Source organism: Symphalangus syndactylus, chromosome 17 (assembly GCF_028878055.3).
Source record: "Symphalangus syndactylus isolate Jambi chromosome 17, NHGRI_mSymSyn1-v2.1_pri, whole genome shotgun sequence".
NCBI classification, from domain to species: domain Eukaryota; kingdom Metazoa; phylum Chordata; class Mammalia; order Primates; family Hylobatidae; genus Symphalangus; species Symphalangus syndactylus.
The window spans coordinates 82,020,337-82,043,061 of NC_072439.2; the positions used below are offsets into that span (position 1 = coordinate 82,020,337).

The 22,725-nt window shown below is 39.5% G+C and overlaps 2 protein-coding genes across 4 annotated transcripts in view; one reads left to right on the forward strand and one right to left on the reverse strand.

Annotated features, from left to right (window-relative positions):
* The window catches only part of PEX5L (peroxisomal biogenesis factor 5 like), a 686,817-nt gene that overhangs the window by 523,468 nt on the left and 140,624 nt on the right, over nt 1-22,725 (reverse strand). The gene's annotated exons all lie outside the window — the stretch shown is intronic.
* Nucleotides 1,963-7,725, forward strand: LOC129462075 (ralA-binding protein 1-like). Its single transcript, XM_063619965.1, is given in 5 exon segments — nt 1,963-2,139; nt 4,959-5,064; nt 5,268-5,419; nt 5,466-5,496; nt 5,499-7,725. Coding segments are annotated over 5 exon segments (2,403 nt in total). The 3' UTR covers nt 7,436-7,725.

Sequence of the window (22,725 nt, forward strand, 5' to 3'; positions counted from 1 at the left end):
GCATTTATTTTCTTCTTTTTTTTTTGAACTGGAAACTATTATTAATACAGCTATGTTCAAAACATGTTTGTGTATAAGTTAGTTTCTGTGGCGTAGGCTAAATTTTGGCAGAGAAGCATAGCAGTCCAAAATGTATGCCACAAAATCATGGATTTTAATGTTTTATTAAGATTCATTTCCCTTTGGCCACCAGTCCTATAACCTGTCATGCTGTCAGCTGCTGAACCTAAAGCTTTTGCTACATATTGTGAAAAGGAAGAAGACTCGACATTCATAATTGCCTGACCACCATGCAGTCTAAAACTATTTTCTCCAAGCTATAGAAAATTTTCAGGTATGTAAAGCTGCTCCAGTTTCCTGAAACAGATGGGATATTATAACCAACTTGTTAAATAAGCTGGACTCATGGAGGTGCCAGTAAAAACCAACCTTATTTTTCCCCCTTTTCCTTCAAAATCACTCACCAGTCTGACCGGTCCCCACTCTTAGGACAATATGTCCTGCAAGTCCCATAGCTTTTTTTGTCACTCTTCTATGATAGAAAGATGCTTCCTTTACTTTTGTACTAAAAAGCCCAATCCACTCCACTCTAATTATCACAAAATGCTTCCATTAATTAACTTAACAAATATTTATGGAACACCTATTTACCTGTCAGTATTCTAGGTTCTGGTGTTGCAGTAGTAAATAAATCAGACATAAAAACTTACTTTCATGGAGTTCAAATTCTGGTGAGGAAATGGCAAATCTGACAAGTAAGCAAAATAGATAGAATATTAGTGATGTGATAAGTGCTCAGGGGACTGAATTTCAGATAGCTTGAGGAGGAAAGACCTCATTGAGAAGGGGACCTTTCAAAGTTTCCAATACTTCATTCTCAGTGGATGACCTTGCTTTCTATTTTCCTGAGAAAATTGAAGCAGCCAGAAGATAACTTCCACAAGCTTCTACCACTACATCTATCTATCAACATCTGTGCCAGATACTCTGCCTTCTCTCCTGTGAATTTCGAAGAACTCTCCATGCTCTTAGATAAATCCAATCCCTCCACTTGTGTGCCAGATCCAATCGCCTCTTGGTTACTCAAAAAGATTACTTCAGTCACTATTCTCTTTCTTTCCTGTGTCATCAATTTTCTCTTGCTCAGTGGCATGTAAACATCTCTTATCTTAAAAATCCTCCTAGAGTTCACTTCTATCTCCAGCATCTACCCTATTTTTCTTTTCTTTTTCTTTTTTTTTTCTGAGAAAGAGTCTCACTCTGTCACCCAGCCTGGACTGCAGTGGCATGATCTCGGCTCACTGCAACCTCCACCTCCCAGGTTCAAGTGATTCTCCTGCCTCAGCCTCCCAAGTAGCTGGGACTACAGGTGCGTGCCACCACTTCCGGCTAATTTTTGTAATTTTAGTAGAGAAGAGGTTTCACCATATTGGTCAGGCTGGTCTCGAACTCCTAAACGTAGATGATCCACCCGCCCTGGCCTCCCAGAGTGCTGGGATTACAGGCGTGAGCCACTGTGCCCGGCCTTCTCTGTTTCTTTTAGAGCAAAACTCCTCTCTTTGCCTATATTCTCTACCCTCAACTACTCTCCTCTGCTTCTCTTTACAGCCCAATCAAACCTGGGTTTTGTGCCCACCGCTTTACAGAAATGGAAAGGTCACCAACAACCTTCACGTTGTTAAGTATAGTATAGTGGTTAGTTTTCCATCCTCACCTTACTTCCCCTTCACCACTGTGTCATAGAGGCCATCAGTCAGCCTCCTTGGTGCTCTCCTCACTTGGCTTCCAGGACAACATTCTAGTCCGGGTTTTTCTCCATCTCTCTGCAAGCTCCTTCTCAGTCTCCTCTGTTGTTTTTGCCTCATCTTCCCATCCTCTAAACATTGGAAGGCCCCCGGTCTCAGTCTTTGAACCTCTCCTTTTTTTCCTTTCTATTTTTTCCTTGTGATCTCATCCAACCTCATGGGTTTTGATACCACTAGTATTCTAAAGACTATTCTAAAGACTTCCAAATATATACTGCCAGCCTTAAATTACATTCATGAATCACCACCTACTCAGTATTTCCACCCAGATATCTCTAACATAACATGTCAATTATCAGCGGTCCCTCACCTCTCGCAAAATGTTCCTGTTGAAGTTTTCTTCCTTCCAACTACAGGCCTTTTCCAAGATTGAGCTGGACAAGGAGGAGTGGGAAGATGGCAGAAAAAAATCTTCCTCAACCATCATGTACAATATTTGGTACAACATTTTATGATGCATTTTCAAAAAGAAAATCATCAGAGGGTAGAAGATGAGAAACAGAGAAACCAGTCAAGGAGTTATCTCAATAACTTATGTGAGGAACTAAGGAATATGGGGAGGAGAGAAAAAAGTGAACAGGATGGTGAAGGTTTCAGGCAGTAAATTCTCTGGGACTTGGTGATTAACTGGAATGTAAAGAATGAAGGAGCGGGAAATGTCACGATGATTTCATGTCTGACTTAGAAGTCTGGGTAGATATTGGTGACACTGAGATAAGGGGCATATGGAAAGTATACAGTTTTGGAGAAAGGGGAATAAGAGGTTCAATTTCAGTCATACTAAAAGCTCATGCCTACCAGATATTAAGTAGAAACTGGATAAAGTGTTTATATAACTTAAGTACATATGATTTTTTAAATGTGAAATGGAGTATATGAGAATATGCTCATATACTCCAGAGTACTCTTATATACACATAGCGTATGTGAGAAAATTAGTGTGTACACTAATATGGCCAAAGGCCTGAATTTTGCATTGAACCAAACTAAAGGACCAAGAAATACAGAGTGCATTTGTTTTCCACTCCTGATGGAAGACACACCTTTGACACAAAACAACACATGCCATTCTTAAAACGTTGTCTTTATAGGACTGGGGGAAAAGGAAGTGGGCTGGTTTGTATAATATTCTGTAGTGAAAATGATGTATGGTGGTCTACCCACAGTTACAACTATTGAACACCCATACAAAGTTTCATGCCCCTCTATAATTCAAACCTTTGCATAAACCTGACACCTTCTCTTTGTAAATTCCATCCACTGCAACCTCATTTTCTCCAACTGACTCCCGATGATGACAGTATGTATTCAGGGCAACATGTCTTCAAGACAACAGAAGTTTTGGGGGAATTAGGGCCAGTGAAACCACAGGGAGGCTAAGCTGGAGACAGTTTTGCATCACGAAACATTACCAAAATTGTGAGCTAAATTCTGCTTGCAAAACCTTTATTACTGTGATATTACAATAATCCAAAAGAACACAGCTGGATTTTCAGATGACAGGTGGAGCATACAATTTCTGGCGGAAGACAACTCAATTTTGCAGTTATAAATTGTGTAAATTTGATGTGGACATCACCGAAAGGTGTTATGTGTGGAACCCCACAAGGTTATTATTACAGTGACTCTTTCTGGCAGTAGACTCACTTTTGATTAGAATTTAGGAACATATGGAAACCCTCTATAGGGGGTCATCCCCAAACAGGACCCTTCTGAAATTTAATTAGCTTAAATTTACTGAAAGCTTGGGTTTTAATTTTATGGTAAACAACAGCAGCATCAAAACTCTCTATAATTTGGCTGCAGCCTCCATTTCCAATCTTAGCTTTGTACTTTCCTTCCTCAAATTCACACTTCAACCAAAGTGTTCTATTTACTGCCCTCTGACCCTGGAGGGCATTTTTCTCACCCTGCTCTGTCTTTTCTCCTCTCCTGTGCCTTTTGAAATCCAGCTCAATGTCCAGATTATTCCATAAAACCCTTCTTGACCCCTATAACTTAAAGTGATTTTTACCTCTTCTGAATTTCTATAGCAAATAGCACAAATATGGGAAAGCTTTTTAAACTTGAAGTTTTTTAAGTTTTTTAAACATTAAGCAAATATTTGAAATATTATGACAATATCTCATAATTGGTTTGGAAAGTTTTTTTGGTTGATCAACTTTTATTCACCCTACCTTTTTGGGTCTATCAAGACTACCCTCAGCTTTCATGATTTGCTGGAAGAACTCACAGAACCCAGAAAAGTGCTATAGTCATGGTTGTGGCTTACTGAAGTGAAAAGATACATACACAAATCAGCAAAAGCAAAAGACACATAGGGCAGAGTCCAGGAGAAACCAGGTATGAGAGTCTATCTATTCTCTACCAGTGTAGTAGTATAGACAGTACTTAATTCTCCCAGCAACAATGTATGACAACCTATGCAATATTGCCAAACAGAGATGCTCACTAGAGCCTTAGTATCTGTATTAGGGTTCTCTAGAGGGACAGAACTAATGGGAGATTATACATATATGAGTTTATTAAGTATTAACTCACACAATCACAAGGTCTCACAATAGGCCTTCTACAGGCTGAGGAGCAAGGAGAGCCAGTCCGAGTTCCAAAACTGAAGAACTTGGAGTCCAATGTTCGAGGGCAGGAAGCATCCAGCATGGGAGAAAGATGTAGGGTGGGAGGCTAGGCCAGTCTTTCTTTTCACATTTTTCTACCTGCTTATATATATATATTTTTTTCTTTGAGACAGAGTCTCGCTCTCTTGCCCAAGCTGGACTGTGGAGTGCAGTGGCGTGATGTCGGCTCACTGCAACCTCTGCCTCCCGGGTTCAAGCAATTCTCCGGCCTCAGCCTCCTGAGTAGCTGGGACTACAGGAGCGTACCACCATGACCGGCTAATTTTTGTATTTTTAGTAGACACGGGCTTTCACTATGTTGGCCAGGATGGTCTTGATCTCCTGACCTCGTGGGTGCCTGCCTCCACCTCCCAAAGTGCTGGGATTACTGGGGCGAGCCACCGCGCCCAGCCTCTGCCTGCTTATATTCTAGCCTCACTGGCAGCTGATTAGATTGTGCCCACCCAGATTAAAGGTGGGTCTGCCTTTCCCAGCCCACTGACTCAAATGTTAATCTCCTTAGGCAACACCCTCATAGACACACCCAGGATCAATATTTTGTATCCTTCAGTGCGATCAGGTTGACACTCAGTATTCACCATCACAGTATCAAAGGGATTTTTTTGGTGTGGTCAGTCACAGAGGTATGGGGTCCCTACATGCACCCACATGACTGAATAGCTAGGGTCAATCATGCAGGTGCTGCACTCCATACCTACCTGACTCACCCTAGGTATTCAGTCTCCAACTTTCTCCCCACTTCCAGAGGTCAAACTGATACAGTGGGCCCCAGGGTCCCAGGAGAAAAAAAAAAAAAAGCTTGTTCCATCCCAACCATTGTAAACAGGTGGAGGCTGGGCGGGGTGGGAATGGGGCGCCAGAGGCCGGCCTGAGGCGCAGCACAGGAGGCAGCTCCGGTGGCTGCAGCAGCAGCAGCCTGAGCACCAGGAGGTGGCAGACGCGGCGGCGGGGCAGTCGGTTGCACGGCAGCAGTCACAGGTGTAATGGATAGGTAACAGAGAAGACATCGTCCCTTCCTAGTCAGGGCATTAGCAAGACCGAGTGCTTCCTGCCCCCACCAGCAGCCCCAGTGAACACCGCAGGATGAAGCATGGCAGCGGGCTTACCCAGACCCCCAGCTCTGAAGAGATCAGTCCTACTAAGTTTCCTGGATTGTACTGCACTGGCCAGCCCTCACCTCCCCATGGCATCCTCCATGAGTCTCCTGATATAGTGCCTGATGATGAGAAAGACCATGGGAAGAAAATAGGAAAATTTAAGAAAAAGGAAAAGAGGACTGAAAGCTATGCAGCCTTTCAGGAAGATAGCTCTGGAGATGAGGCAGAAAGTCCTTCCAGAATGAAGAGGCCCAAGGGAATCCATGTTTTCAAGAAGCCCAGCTTTTCTAAAAAGAAAAAGAAGGATTTTAAAATAAAAGAGAGACCCAAAGAAGAAAAGCATAAAGAAGAGAAGCACAAAGAAGAAAAACATAAAGAGAAGAAGTCAAAAGATTTGACAGCAGCTGATGTTGTTAAACAGTGGAAGGAAAAGAAGAAAAAGAAAAAGCCAATTCAGGAGCCAGAGGTGCCTCAGATTGATGTTCCAAATCTCAAACCCATTTTTGGAATTCCTTTGGCTGATGCAGTAGAGAGGACCATGATGTATGATGGCATTCAGCTGCTGGCCGTTTTCTACGAATGTATAGATCACTTAGAGAAGTATGGCATGAAATGCGAAGGCATCTACAGAGTATCAGGAATTAAATCAAAGGTGGATGAGCTAAAAGCAGCCTATGATCGGGGGGAGTCTACCAACTTGGAAGAATATGAGCCTGACACTGTAGCCAGTTTGCTGAAGCAGTATTTGTGAGACCTTCCAGAGAATTCGGTTACCAAAGAGCTTATGCCGAGATTTGAAGAAGTTTGTGGGAGGCCCATGAAGACTGAGAAAGTGCAGGAATTCCAGCATTTACTCAAATAACTGCCAGAATATAACTATTTTCTGACTTCTTGGCTCATTGTGCACATGGACCATGTCATTGCAAATGAACTGGAAACAAAAATGAATACACAGAATATTTCTATAGTGCTCAGTCCAACTGTGCAGATCAGCAATCAAGTCCTGTATGTGTTTTTCACACATGTGCAAGAACTCTTTGGAAATGTGGTATTAAAGCAAGTGACGAAACCTCTGCGATGGTCTAACATGGCCACAATGCCCATGCTGCCAGAGACCCAGGCGCGCATCAAGGAGGAGATCAGGAGACAGGGTTTTCTTTTGAATTGTTTACATCGATATCTGCAGGGTGGGATAAAGGATTTATCTAAAGAAGAAAGATTATGGAAAGTCCAAAGAATTTTGATGGCCCTCAAAAGAAAACTGAGAGAAGCTTAAAGACAGGAGTGTGAAACCAAGATTGCACAAGAGATAGCCAGTCTTTTAAAAGAGGATGTTTCCAAAGAAGAGATGAATGAAAATGAAGAAGTTATAAATATTCTCCTTGCTCGGGAGAATGAGATCCTGACTGAACAGGAGGAGCTCCTGACCATGGAGCAGTTTCTACGCCGGCAGATTTCCTCAGAAAAAGAAGAGATGGGACGCCTCAGAGCCGAGCTTGCTGAAATTCAGAGTCGCCAGCAGCACAGCCGAAGTGAGACTGAGGAGTACTCCTCCGAGAGCGACAGCGAGGATGAGGAGGAGCTGCAGATTATTCTGGAAGATTTACAGAGACAGAACGAAGAGCTGGAAATAAAGAACAATCATTTGAATCAAGCAATTCAAGAGAAGCGCGAGGTCATCATTGAGCTGTGCGTGCAGCTCCGGCTGCTCCAGATGCAGGGAGCCAAGGCTGAGCAGCAGGTGCAGGAGGACCAGGAGCCTGGGTGGCGCAGAGGTGCCCTCCAGCCGCCCAGAGACTGTGTCCTTGGGCCAAAAGAGGCTAAAGAGCAGCCAAAGGCAGGCAAAGAGCCGGTGAAGCCATCGCCCAGCAGGCACAGGAAGGAGACGTCCATCTGAGCAGCCCGCGCGGCCGTCTGGAGTCCGCGAGACTGAAAGGACCTGTGCATCTTACTGTAACCCGGGGCCCAGGCCGGCTTTCTTGCTGTACATTCTGTAAAGGTGTCTTCTCTTCTCAGACTCTTCCTCTGTCACACGTCTAACTCCTTTGCATCAGGCTCAGGTTCCGTAAGAGAACGAAGCAGTGGATGCATTGTGGGCTTTAGGGACAGATGAGTTTTCCAGATAGTGTCAGCTTATTTGAAGATTAATTTTCTTTGTTAACTTAAAATAACTATTTTAACCCTTGAGTGTCTTCTTTTTAAACCACAAATCATCTTGCTTTGCTTTTTTATCACAGCAGAATCAGGATCTCTTTCTCATTCAAGGGGGGGAACCACACCAGGTCAGTGCTGCATCTGCTGTGGCCGCTGTGAGCCGCGCCCTCTGGGATCTGTGGTACCTTCATGCATGCTTGTGCTTTCCACACCTTCTTGGTGCAGATCCCTGTGGGGCAGCTGCCTCATGTTCTCTGGCCAGAGCGGCGCCTGGTGTGTGTTCCCTGGCCCACCCTCCTAACTCTCCTTCTGCAGTTCTAAACCACAGTTGATAAGCCCGAGTCACCAGGACGGCCTAGTCTGGCCACAGACAGAGGCTGCCTGTGGAGCCTGCCCACCCACCCCAGGCAGCGCAGGCGGGTGGGGAGAGGCCACCCATTCCCGCCGGTTCCTCACTGCGGGGACCAGCAAAGGCCTTCTCACTGGGTTGGCAAAGGTAGTCACCTTGGCCTGGTGCATTCACAGAGGATGTTGCTCAAACTAGAAATCTTTGAAACAACTGGCCTTCCTTAAAAACAGAATGACTCCGATTGCTTGCTTGGGCTAGAATGTACACATCTCCTTGCCTGAATAAGCCATATATATGCTTTTAAACAAAAGTTTGAAATTACCCATATTGTCTCAGTGAATCTGCTGGTGGATTCCCAATTGACAGGACTGAGCGATAAAAAAAATTTTCTTTCCTTTGAGTTATAGCTGTGATTCACCCCACCCACTTTCTTGTTTCTGGTCCATCTGATGAGATGGATGCTCTGAGGCTTCTGAGAGGCCAGACCCTGGAGGCAACGTGCTGCAGTCACACTCTGTTGAGTGAATAGCACCGCAGGACAGGCCAGGCTCATGGCTTGGAAGACAAACCCCACACACACTTAAGAGGACAAAAACAAACCCCACAGGAAGGCTCTCTCCTCCTCCTCTCAGGTATTATTTATTTTCAGCACCTGTTTGATGCAGTTTTTAAACCTCTACCTATTGCACTGCTGTGACTCATTGGCCATTGATTGATTTTTTTATGAAAAAAAGCTTTGTTATAGAAATCAGCAAACTTTTTTTTTTAATCTGGAGAGAAGATATTCTGGTGACTGAAAGTATGGTCAGGTGTCAGATATAAATGTGCAAATGCCTTCTTGCTGTCCTGTCGGTCTCAGTACATTCACTTTATAGCTGCTGGCAATATTGAAGGTTCCTTTTTTGTTTGTATAAACTCTAATTTCTATCAAGGTGTCATGGATTTTTAAAATTAATATTTCATTACAAGTGTCTCAGCATTGGTTAACTAATTTTTGGCAGGACCATTATTGATCAAGCAAATAAATTCAACAGCCATTTGGGAAAAAGAAAAAAAAAAACAGATATTCACCACAAATCTCATTGTTAGCATAAACTCTCTGGTGTGGTTCAAGGTCTCCTGTATATAAAGACACTCTTATCAGGCAAGATAGTCCAAAGCCTCAGAGTTTATCTTCCAGGAACCAGTTGAGGGACAGTGTTTTCTTTAAAATGTGAAGGGTTGGAGTACCACCAGCCTGCTGAGTTAACCCCTTTAATGCCTCCATTGTGTCATGATATTTAACTGTCCAACCATATTTTATGATCCTTGAGTATCAGTGTAGAGCATGGCCGACATCTTATTTTTAGTTACTATGCAATATATATTTGAGTTATTTGCATTATTATGTGTCTTCTATTCATCATACTTCATATACTAAATATATTGTTCAGCTTTTGTTATAGTTTTTCTCTGCAGAGTAACATAAAGAATATCAATTCTTGGCCAAATTCTCATCTGTGTTACAGTGACATATTTTCATAGATATTTCATCTAAGATTGTGCAGCTAGAGCTACAGAGACATTTTTCAAGAGAAAGTGGGGATATGAAATACGTACAATGCCCGTTTGCATTGTAAAACTAGAAAAAATAAATCTGAAACCTCAGCTGTTTCTATGAGGCCTCATGAGTCCCCCATCTATTTTGAATAAATTCACTTATTAGGTTGAATGTTGCATATGTTTTATTTGTGTCAAGTGGAAATGGTGTAAAAAAAAAACTCATCCCCATTATAAGCAGCCAATTAATATTTTTAAAGTAAGAAGAAACCCAGAATGAGCAGTTTTATAGACATAAATATACAATACACCTTGACTATCAAACCAGTATCAAAACTGAAGAGTGTCTGGAGTGAGGAGCAGACTAGTGTCATGATACAAGCATGGCACTGGGTGTCAGGACTCCTGCTATGGCAGGGACAATGTTGTGTGCTCACATCTGTAGGAAGACCACATTTTCCCTGCTGTCCTGATAGTTAGGTTAAGAATTTTTTTTTTTTTTTTGAGATAGAGTCTCACTCTGTCACCCAGGCTGGAGTGTAATGGTGCAATCTCGGCTCACAGCAACCTCCACCTCCCAGGTTCAAGCGATTCTCATGCCTCAGCCTCCCAAAGTAGCTGGGATTACAGGTATGTGCCACCACGACCACTAATTTTTGTAGAGACAGGGTTTCACCACGTTGGCCAGGCTGATCTTGAACTCCTGACCTCAGGTAATCCACCCACCTCAGCCTCCCAAAGTGGTGGGATTACAGGTGTGAGCCACTGTGCCCAGCCAAGATCATTTGATTAATTCTTTCCAGTGGAATCTAATGCATCACTTCCATCTGAGGCAGTTTAAAGCAGGTGGAGAATAAATACCATGTTCCATAGGGTAGGACTACCTGACCCCTACTAGACTTTATAAAGAACAAACAAACTTTTGTTGTATTAAAGCCACTAAGATGTAAGGCTGTTTGTTACTGCAGCCTGGCTCATCCTAGCCTGGCTGTTGTACCTGGGTCATACCTCCAACTCTCCTGTTAGCGGTAAAACCAAAGGCACGATACTTTGGCTCTTTAGCTTTTAGTTTACCGAAATTAAAAATGCAGTTTAGGCTAGCTCTCTGTACGTTTCCTCTTAACTATAAATGCTATGCAGTTGGTTAAAAGCAGGAGCCCTGTAGGTTCTTTTCCAGAATATGTCGCTTATTGTCTGTGATGTTAACCTCAATTTTCCCTATCTATAAAGTAAGGATATTAATACCCGATACAGAGCATCATTTTTAAAATTACACACATATTACATTTTCCTGGCATATTAAAAGAATTCTAAAAGTGAAAAATAATTATATCCATGATAATACGTATGCTGTTAAAAGAAGTTCACAAATGAACCATAAATTTTGTTTTCTAAACATCCTTGACCCAACAATGGCATTGCTAATTGAAGTAAGTGCCTATTTACATTTCTCATTCTTAAACTTTTTCCTAACAAAGAAATGGTAAAAAAGTTGACCCTTACATTATGGTCCTGCAGTCTTGTTTGTGATAACAAAACATAATAAAACATAGTTCACCATAGTTCATGAAACTCTCAGAGCATGAAGCAAAAAGCAAAGAGTGCTCTGTGAAGGTGTTCCATAGTGTCAGCACTGACTTTGATGATAAAGAAAAAAAGAAAAAAAAAGTATTATATTTCCCCAGAGTGCTACTCCCAACCGTGAGACAAAGTCATTTTGAATTTCCTTGAATCTGTATCTAAAAGTGCCTGTTTTCTATCTGAAGAGGATGCTTATTGTATATTTGAGGCAAACAGATAAATATTTACATAAAAATTGTGTATTACAACTACTTTCAAAAACATTTGAATGATTAATAGATAGTGTGCAAGGTAATCTGTGGTCTACTGGGCATTGTTGCCAGCACCTCTCCACATTGCCTCTACATCACAGTAAGAAGTCAGAAAAGTCAGAACTGTGTTTCCCAGAATCCTGAACCATCTGAGTAAAATTCTGATGATGAGAAGCACTATGGCTTATTTGGAAGGTGAAAGGGAAGAAGCCAGTAGTCTCTAGTGGCAGCACAAGCAGATGCAAGAAGCTAACAGAGGCCTCTAGACAAACTTCTGAGAATCATTCACTATGAGACCCCAGTGGACATACTTATTCATATGTATTTTTCAAACTGAAACTTGACTTATATAGGTGGTATTAGTAATATAGGGAAGTGCCTAAGATTTTCCTAGTACTATTTACAACAGTAGGTTAGGAATAAAAAATTAAAATCTATTAAAAGATCAGCAAATTTTTTAATCGTTCTCTTAAAATCTATTTCAAATTTTACTCAAGAACTTTTATTACAATTTAATTCTCTTTCAGTGATATATAACGTTCTTTATCTTTCTCTTTAAGCCTAGTGTTATTTTTGTACTATTATAAAATCTCATAAAATGAAACTGGAAATAATGAATACCCACCAATAGGAAATTTAAATTATCTTTTACAATTGTATTTGACCTGTCTTTACAGACTCTTAAAGGTGCTTTAGTAGAGATGGGATATCACACAGACTAATTTTTCAAGTATTTTCCCAAGGTCCCTTAGATCTTCAAATTAAATCAAGAAACATGCATTGAGCACCTATACTATTTGTGTACTCTAGAAACTTAAAATTCAGTTGGCAAGACAAATACAATCAAAGAAATGTAGAAAACAATAACATAGATTTAACTAATACTTTAAGGCAAAAGTAGACAAAGTGTTGCAAAGTAATGGATGATTCATTGCTCACATTATTTACCAAAAGACTCAGAGAAGCTGTATAATCCTCCCATGAACACTTCCCCAGCCTTAGTATCATCAGCTCTAAATATCTGATGGCCTATTTTTAAAAATTCTGTTCAGTATTTTGGCACAGGATACCAAAGCCCATCATGCTGGAAGATGCAAAGCCAGGCAGGCTTATAGCATAATTGTTAGTTAATGACATAATCAAGTTTTTCTTGCCTAGCTTTCCTCCCTTTCTACACCTTTTTCGTTAAGGTGAACTGCAGGATCTCCATTTCTTATTTAGTTGTTAATTACAGGCAAAGAAAAGACAGGAAGGAAACCTCGATTATAAACATAGAAGGAAATTAATTTGATTACATTAGTTTGAGTGTCTTATAGTTCATGAGAAACCAAGACTGAGGAGCCATTCTAAAAATTATCTTCAGCTGGTGTGAGATGTTACTAGGAAAGGTCTCCAGACTTGACAATGAGCTACAATCAATGACAAATTAAGTCAAGATTGTTCAAGACCCAGAAACCACCTACCTGTTAATATCCTCTTTTGTAGTTAATTCCTCTTTTACCTTTCATGCTTCTATTTTGGACTTTGGGTGGGTGAGCCTTGACTTTATGGACAAAATTTCACCCATTAGTTGACTGCAGACACCACTCTCATTACATCATAGGCTGAGAAAAAGGATCAAATTAAAAGAGGAGGAAAATAAAGAAGGCTGCAAAACCTGCTCTGGTTACACCAACTCACTTGACCTCCCTTTTTCCATATACTCAAGGCATTTTTTATCTATTATCTATCATATGTCTATTTATCTCTTTTAAACCTTAATGATACAAAGTATGCTTAATCACTAATTGAGTATAGGACAAGCATATAAGTCCCTTGAGATCTCCCTAGTTCTGTATTCCTTCCACTTGCTAGTTCTGTTCTTAAGTTCCAAAATTAATCCAAATTTCAGGAAGGAGGGAATTTGACTCAATGCCAACCCTCTGGGGCTTGCTATCTGGGAAGTAAATAGTTAAAATAGAAGATTTTCAAGTCATTCTCTCCCATCTACAGGACACCTCCAGGGGGAAAAGGAAAAAAGCTGACCTGGTCAAATAGCCATGTAAATAAGCTAAGGATAATACCTACTAGCAGACAAAATAATGGGTATTTGCTAGCAGCAGAGTCCTCATCTATAGCAGGATATACCTATTATAAGACTATTTATGGTATTTCTAGTTCTAGATCCCTGAGGAATTGCCACACTGACTTCCACAATGGTTGAACTAGTTTACAGTCCCACCAACAGTCTAAAAGTGTTCCTGTTTCTCCACATCCTCTCCAGCACCTGTTGTTTCCTGACTTTTTAATGATGGCCATTCTAACTGGTGTGAGATGGTATCTCATTGTGGTTTTAGTTTGCATTTCTCTGATGGCCAGTGATGATGAGCATTTTTTCATGTTTTTTTTTTGGCTGCATAAATGTCTTCTTTTGAGAAGTGTCTGTTCATGTCCTTCACCCACTTTTTGATGGGGTTGTTTTTTTCTTGTAAATTTGTTTGAGTTCATTGTAGATTCTGGATATTAGCCCTTTGTCAGATGAGTAGGTTGTGAAAATTTTCTCCCATTTTGTAGGTTGCCTGTTCACTCTGATGGTAGTTTCTTTTGCTGTGCAGAAGCTCTTTAGTTTAATTAGATCCCATTTGTCAATTTTGGCTTTTGTTGTCATTGCTTTTGGTGTTTTAGACATGAAGTCCTTGCCCATGCCTATGTCCTGAATGGTAATGCCTAGGTTTTCTTCTAGGGTTTTTATGGTTTTAGGTCTAACATGTAAGTCTTTAATCTATCTTGAATTAATTTTTGTATAAGGTGTAAGGAAGGGATCCAGTTTCAGCTTTCTACATATGGCTAGCCAGTTTTCCCAGCACCATTTATTAAATAGGGAATCCTTTCCCTATTACTTGTTTTTGTCAGGTTTGTCAAAGATCAGATAGTTGCAGATATATGGCGTTATTTCTGAGGGCTCTGTTCTGTTCCATTGATCTATATCTCTGTTTTGGTACCAATACCATGCTGTTTTGGTTACTGTAGCCTTGTAGTATAGTTTGAAGTCAGGTAGCGTGATGCCTCCAGCTTTGTTCTTTTGGCTTAGGATTGACTTGGCGATGCAGGCTCTTTTTTGATTCCAGATGAACTTTAAAGTAGTTTTTTCCAATTCTGTGAAGAAAGTCATTGGTAGCTTGATGGGGATGGCATTGAATCTATAAATTACCTTGGGCAGTGTGGCCATTTTCAGGATATTGATTCTTCCAACCCATGAGCATGGAATGTTCTACCATCCCATTGCTAGGTATATACCCAAAAGACTATAAATTATGCTGCTATAAAGACACATGCACACGTATGTTTATTGTGGCACTATTCACAATAGCAAAGACTTGGAACCAACCCAAATCTCCAACAACGATAGACTGGATTAAGAAAATGTGGCACATATACACCATGGAATACTATGCAGCCATAAAAAATGATGAGTTCATGTCCTTTGTAGGGACATGGATGAAACTGGAAATCATTATTCTTAGTAAACTATCACAAGGACATAAAACCAAACACCATATGTTCTCACTCATAGGTGGGAATTGAACAATGAGAACACATGGACACAGGAAGGGGAACATCACACTCTGAGGACTGTTGTGGGGTGGGGGGAGGGGGGAGGGATAGCATTAGGAGATATACCTAATGCTAGATGACGAGTTAATGGGTGCAGCACACCAACATGGCACATGTATACATATGTAACAAACCTGTACATTGTGCACATGTGCCCTAAAACTTAAAGTATAATAATAAAAAAAAAGACTATTTATGGTAAGCATACCTGGAATCTATGGATTTATAGACATGGGATCCTGGAAAATGTCACATAAAGTATGTAACTGAGTATAAAGTAGAGATGTTTCATGACCCAAACAGCTGTTCCTCCATAAACTTCTTAATTGCATAACTCATTAGAGATCCTATATATTAATCTGGGCCCTGAAGGCATCCTGATGCAGCAAGAAAAGAACCTAGCAAGGTTCCAGGTTTCTCCTGCTGCACTATGACTCATGATAATTTGTATCCCTGAAATCATGAATAAAGCTTATTCCTAGGCAAAATCTCAGATTCATGTGAGTCTTTATAACCCAATTCTTTGTATTATGTCACCATCCAATCATACTTATCACTTTTTTAACTGTAGTCTTGATCCATCCTTGAAGAAAATCTTCTACTTAATTCTCAGGATTTAGTCCCTTGTCTATATTCCAGTTCTGCTAACTAGCTCTTCTGTTTTCTGTTGGCTGAAGCTCTCTGAATGAACATGTTGAGGATCTCAGGCTGTGTAGGACTAAGGCCTGTATTTTTCATGCCCATCTCTACCAGGGACCTGAGTCTTGTCTTGAGGCCTAGTACAATGACTGTTGACTTTTGTGTCTATGGAAAGATCTGACTGGCTTGAATTACAGGTTTGGCTCTAAAAATAGCACCAATTCCTGAAGCCTGTAGGCTCAGTCCCCTCTTTTGTATCCCAAGTTTTACCGAAATTGAATCCCTTATACACTGCATTCTCCAGAGGACTTTGCTAGAATTGTGGTGCCGTGTTCTGCTGTCTGCTCAACAGCTGTGGATGGCCTTCTCTCTACCTCACTGCTAGGAGTAATTTTAGGTTTGTCCTTTCTTATTCTGCCTCTGACATGCCCTAATATGGGACAGAGACTGTATCTAATCATTAATTAATATCTCACCTGGTTCATAAAACACATAATACTCAATAATTGTCTGTGCACAGACAACAGATAAAGAATCCATATAATGACTATAAATTACTTATACTCAATGTGCATCAGGCACAGTGTAAGAACATTGTTGTACACAATTTTAAATCTTCAATATATTGAAAATGCACCACCATTTTAGTGATGAAGAAAATCACACTTACATAGTTTTATTCAACTGCATATTGAGAATTGAACAGAAACAAGCAAACATCTGATTTAGGGCATAAAGAAAGATGCTGCAGTGCTCCTGGAGTCTAGTAGCAATAGAGAAAAGAAAAGCATGTGACAGAAATCATGTCATATCAATTTTTTTCCTACTTCATCTAAATTCCTTGTGAAGAGTTTCTCACCATTGTTCAAACTGCTTTGTTTTCTCTTCACTTTTTTGTAAGACATAACGAAAAGAATTAACTTAATCATTGGCTACATGGTTTTCATTTGGAAGGTACAAATTAGATGTCACATAGCTCAAGACCCACCTTAAGAAAATTATTTACATTTATTTACACTGTAGTCCTGTCAGTACTGGGTTTTTGCACTTCTACACAGAACATAATTCATAGGCTACTCAAGTAAGAAGTTTTATTTTTACACTTAGCCACTGAAGAGAGAGCAAACTTGACAGAACTAACTTTAAAAATGAAAATGAAAATGTACTAATCATTAGTCAAACAAAAACATGACCTTTTAAGCAGACAAATGTAGAAACACATCTGCCAAATCCTTCTGGGGCCTTGAGCAACCTCAAAAGATTACTTATGTCCCTAGACAACATTTTTGCACCAGATCTTAATCCTCTGAATGCTCTCTGTCTGTATTTCAGTGCCCAGGAATTACACAGTAGGTGCTTATTAAATGTTTCTTAAAAAATACTTTTCAACTAAATTTAAAACTATCTTTTGCCTGCAGAAGAGGAAAGGAAAAGTGTGGAACAGTCAAAGCAGCAATAAAGGTAAGAAATGAACTCTTATAATTTCTCTTTTATTCTGAGTTCCTGTATCAACTATTAGGAACAATTCATTTATTCAAAAAACTTTTTTTTTATACTTTAAGTTTTAGGGTACATGTGCACCACGTGCAGGTTTGTTACATATGTATACATGTGCCATGTTGGTGTGCTGCAACCATTAACTCATCATTTAGCATTAGGTATATCTCCTAATGCTATCCCTCCCCCCTCCCCCCACCCCACAACAGTCCCTGGTGTGTGATGTTCCCCTTCCTGTGTCCGTGTGTTCTCATTGTTCAATTCCCACCTATGAGTGAGAACATGTGGTGTTTGGTTTTTTGTCCTTGTGATAGTTTGCTCAGAATGATGGTCAACAAACATTTTTTAATACCTGCTTATGTGTTCAGAGGGCAATAAGAGGTGACAAGACAGACATGGATCTCTGTCCTTTTGAAACTACTGCGTACTGGGGGAAACAGCAAACTCTGATGAAGATTGAGAAGGAAAAGTTCTTTTAATTGTGATGTTAGGATGTCGATTTTAGATCTTTCCCACTTTCTGACATGGGCTATAAATTTAAGGCTATAAATTTCCCTCTAAACACTGATTTAGCTGTGTCCCAGAGATTCTGGCACATTGTGTCTTTGTTCTCATTGGTTTCAAAGAACTTATTTATTTCTGCCTTAATTTCAAGGATTATATATCATTCTACTATAAAGACACATGCACACGCATGTTTATTGCAGCACTATTTACAGTAGCAAAGACTTGGAACCAACCCAAATGCCCATCAATGATATACTGGATAAAAAAAATGTGGCACATATACACCATGGAATACTATGCAGCCATTAAAAAATGAGTTCATGTCCTTTGCAAGGACGTGGATGAAGCTAGAAACGATCATTCTCAGCAAACTAATACAGGAACGGAAAACCAAACACCACGTGTTCTCACTCATAAGTGGGAGTTGAACAATGAGAACACACAGACACAGAAAGGGGAACATCACACATCAGGGCCTGTTGGAGGGTGGGAGGTAAGGGGAGGGATAGCTTTAGGATAAATACCTAATGTGTGTGGGGCTTAGAATCTAGATGATGGGTTGATGGGTGCAGCAAACCACCAAGGCACATGTATACCTACATAACAAACCTACAAGTTCTGCACATGTATTCAAGAACTTAAAGTATAATAAAAAATAGAAAATAAAAAATAATTATACAATTTAAAAAAAGAAAAGGAAAAGTTCTGTATAGGAAAAGCAATGGATGCTATGAGACCATCTAACAGATGGACCTAACCTAACATGGAGAGTTTGGGAAGTCAGCATTAGGATGTGACATTTAAGCTGAAAAAAGAGTTAGATTTATCCAGACCTCAAAATTTGGTAGTGAGCCTGAATGAGGATTCAACAAACAAAATGCAATTAATCTGAGTAACTTTCAAGAAAAGAAGTTTCACTATTTATTCTTAAGAAAATAAAAATTGACACAACTATTGAACTCTTCTTAATAAATTTGATTTTTTAGAAGTCTAGTACTTCTGAGAATTTTTTGCATATTGCAGAACTAAGTAACTAAGTAAACATACTGATATTCTTAAGAACCAAGTATCTCACTGTAGAAGGATGAAACAAAGGGAATATAGATAGTAAAGGAAGAATCCTGTGAAGTTGGGGTTGTAATGGGAAATCTCGATATAAATTTGTGTGTGTGTCCCAGCTTTTTTTATTTAAAGGAAACAATAAAGACCATTAACCAGGAGCACTACTAACACCCAAATCTATTTCTAACTACTACAACAAAAAGATCTAGAGCTCCTTGGAAAATCAAAAAGTGCTCATATGGGGACAAGAAAAAGGGACCCAGCAGCCACCTTAAAGAGGCACCTCTGGTTACATCGAGGACAATACAAGCATCAAAATAAATAGACAATAACTCACTGAGTAATTTAAGAATCCACGACTACATACTGATTTTATACATTTATATACACACAGATTATATATATCTATAGATAGATAGATGATGATAGATCTATAGATAGAAGGAAAAGCTGTGCCTTACAATAGAATGCCAGCAAATAAATATAGAGGAAACTATGGAGTTAGAAAATAACTATTTCCACTTTCATAATATATGTAAAAAGTTGATTCAGGCAAAAATAATTACTGGCTGCTAAATGTAAAGCCCTTGAAGGTAAGGGCTTCTACAAACAACCAGCACAGGATCTTGCATCTGGTAAAACGTTAATATATTTGTAGAATTTAAACATCTCTCAAAAGCCTCGGCAAGAATGCCTTTGATTTCCATGCACAGGAGAAGGAATGGGCCTATCTTCCTATGCCATGCTCCGGTGCAGACCCAGTTGCCAAGTGCTGAGAATGACCATTTGTTCTTTTTCACAATATAGGCACAAAGCCCAGGGTCTGTGAGCTTTTCAGGGGCTTACGCAAACACTGGAGACATGAAAAAATGTGTAAATTGGCTTCAAAATAGGAAAAGCACCAAAGTCTAAATCAATAAATATTCAATTAAATATTTAAATAACGTATAACCTGTCAACCTCATTCTTAGTATCGTAAACATTGTCTTTATACTTGAAAACAATTTTGAAGTTAGACTTTCTCATTTTGTAACTAGTGCAACCTCTTATTAGGTTTCTGTTTTTGTTTAATCTTTATTTTAAATTGAGAGGTACAAGTGCAGGTTTGTTACATAGGTAAAGTTGTGTCATGGGGGTTTGTTGTACAGATTATTTCATCATGCAGGTATCAAGCCTAGTACCCATTAGTTTTTTTTTCCTGATCCTCTCCCTCCTCCCACCCTCCTCCCTCTGAAAGGCCCCAGTGTGTGTTGTTCCCCTCTGTGCATCATCATTTAGCTCCTGTTATTTAGCTCTCTCATTATAAGTGAGAACATGCAGCATTTGGTTTTCTGGTCCTGTGTTAGTTTGATAATGACCTCCAGCTCCACCTCGTATGTATAATCATTGTGAAGAAATAAAACTGATCTTATTTATTTTTATTTTATTTTTTTGAGATAGGGTCTCTCTCTGTCACACAGGCTGGAGTGCAGTGGCCCAATCTTGGCTCACTGCAGCCTCCATCTTCCTCAGCTCAAGGAATCCTCCTGCCTTAGCCTCCCTAGTAGCTGAGACTATAGGCACGGGCCACCACGCCTGGCTAATTTTTACATTTTTTGTAGAGACAGAGTTTCACCATGTTGCCCAGGCTGGTCTTGAACTCCTGGGCTCAACTGACCCACCTGCCTTGGCCTCTTACAGTGCTGGGATTACAGGTGTGAGCCACCGTGCCCAGCCAAAACTGATTTTACTTAAATGAGTTACTTAAAACTCTTGACTGTCTTCTGCCACCTCCTTTGGGGTTTCCTGCTATACAATGATGGTATCGTTAAGATATATGAGGTACCATGGATAAACATTTCATTTATGCACAGCCAAGTCATTAGAAAATACATGCCCAGCTAGTAAAAGTTTCCAAGCCCACAGGCCCCAATTTAGCCCCTATATAATGTCCCAAATTCTTACTCTAATCCATTGCAGCCAAAACTCCTCCCCAAAGCCCAAGATTTTCCCGCCTGGTTGGGGCTGGGGAATGGTTCATGTGTGATTCCACATTTAATTACTAATTTATTTTCATGGGGTCATTTCTCTTTATAAAAGTGTTATGATATATGGTATAATTACTAAGTTAATCAGAAGGGGTGTTGTGTAGCTTCCTCTTAGATCTTCTCCTCCATTGGGTCAAAATCCAACTGTTCTTGGCTTACTCTTCTTTCAAAGGCAAGAACACTACATTTTCCATTTTTTTCTCCACATTTTGTATGGTGTTAACAAGATATTTCCAACCTATACAATTTTTTCTTGAATTTACTAACAATGCATTTTATTTTACCTAGCAAGCCTTGATATCCTTCTCTTCTTCAATGCAATACATTTATTTCTGATCAATTCTGCCATTCAATAGTAGTCAAATAATTTCAAAATCATATTTTAAATGTTATTCTAATCTTGCCAAAAGAATTATATTTAATGGCATCTGAGCATATGTTGTTATTTTGATATTACTCAGGTGTGGGCCTCTAAAGTAAGAGTGCCTAGGATCTATGAAGGTCTTTAAATAGCCTTGAAGCTAAGGAATGAGCTAGAGAGTTTATACACTCATTTAGCAATTAGTTGACAGACTATTATATGCCAGAAATTCTATTAGGTGTTACTGGGCATATAAATGACCATAAAACACTATTTATATCCCTTAGGAATTAACAATATAATTGGGGAGGGTGGAACTGACTAATTGTTCACTGATCTTTGCTCTTTTTTTTTTTTTTAAACATTCTGCTATGCTACTATCAGAGTTCCCCTACAATTAGGTGAGTCATAGGACTGAGTGTGGCCAATTGGAGTGTGAGCAGAATGCATATCACCTCCATATGTGGCCACATAAAGCTTACATGAGTGTCCTCACTCTCTTATTTTTTCTTAAACTGTTGACCTGATATGGAGGATCCAGTGCAGGCTTTTGAAGTCCTAGGGAAGAGTGATTACAGTAAATAGAGTAAGCCTGGATCACTGAATAACTGCATGGGGCAGAGTTCTCCTCAACCCCCATGCCTATATAATGTAAGATGAGCAAGAATTAAACTTGGTTGTTTGTACCATTTAGATTTTGAAATAGTCTGACTTTCTACCAAGTAGCAATCCAAGGGAGGGATAGATTGTAGAAATTTAACAGTTAAGGACATGAGTTCCTAGGTAACATTTATTTGGGATTTAAACCCCTGCTTTATCACTTACTACATGATCTTGGATAAATTATTTAAGCCTCAATTTTCCTATTCTAAAGTGGAAATAATGACACCAGCTTCATAGAGTTGGTATATGTATATGGCTTAAATGAGATAATATACATGAAACAACAACTTTATGGTGGGGAGTCAATGGATGGCAGTTACCAATATTATTATTACCATGGTTGTAATTAGTATTCATATCTGAATTTTTAAAAACTCTGCCCACAAGGGGCTCAGCATCTAGTAATGGCCCTTTAATTGGCCATAATCAATAAAACATTATTACTTTTATTTCTTGACTACATGGACCTTCTCCTTTAAAAGTTCTCTGTAGTCTGAGAGCAAATTAATCAAGTTGAAATAATTTGTTTTTATTTGGTTCAATTTATTTAAGCCTGTAATTTTACAATATTTTTTGTAACTCTAGTCTATTGTATAATTTTTCTTTTTGGTGATATTGTGATTTCAAGTGAGGAATTGCAGTGGAATGACATTTTTATCATTATCTTTTACAGGTAATAAACATGATAGGCATAAAAATATTAACACTGTATTGTGCTTAAGAATGTTTAACTGAAAATATATCAATCACTTAGTGTATTCTGGCCAGAAATTTGGAAAAATGTATCTATTGATTCTGAATACTAATTAAAGGCTTAAATTACAATGATAATTCTTAGATTGTCTCCCTGCCCTCTTCTAATCCATCCTTCTACTACCTTCTCAGTGATCTTTAAAAAGGCAAATCTGGTCATATGACTCCCTGATAACCATTCCCTCCTCATTAAGTTACCCCATGACTTCA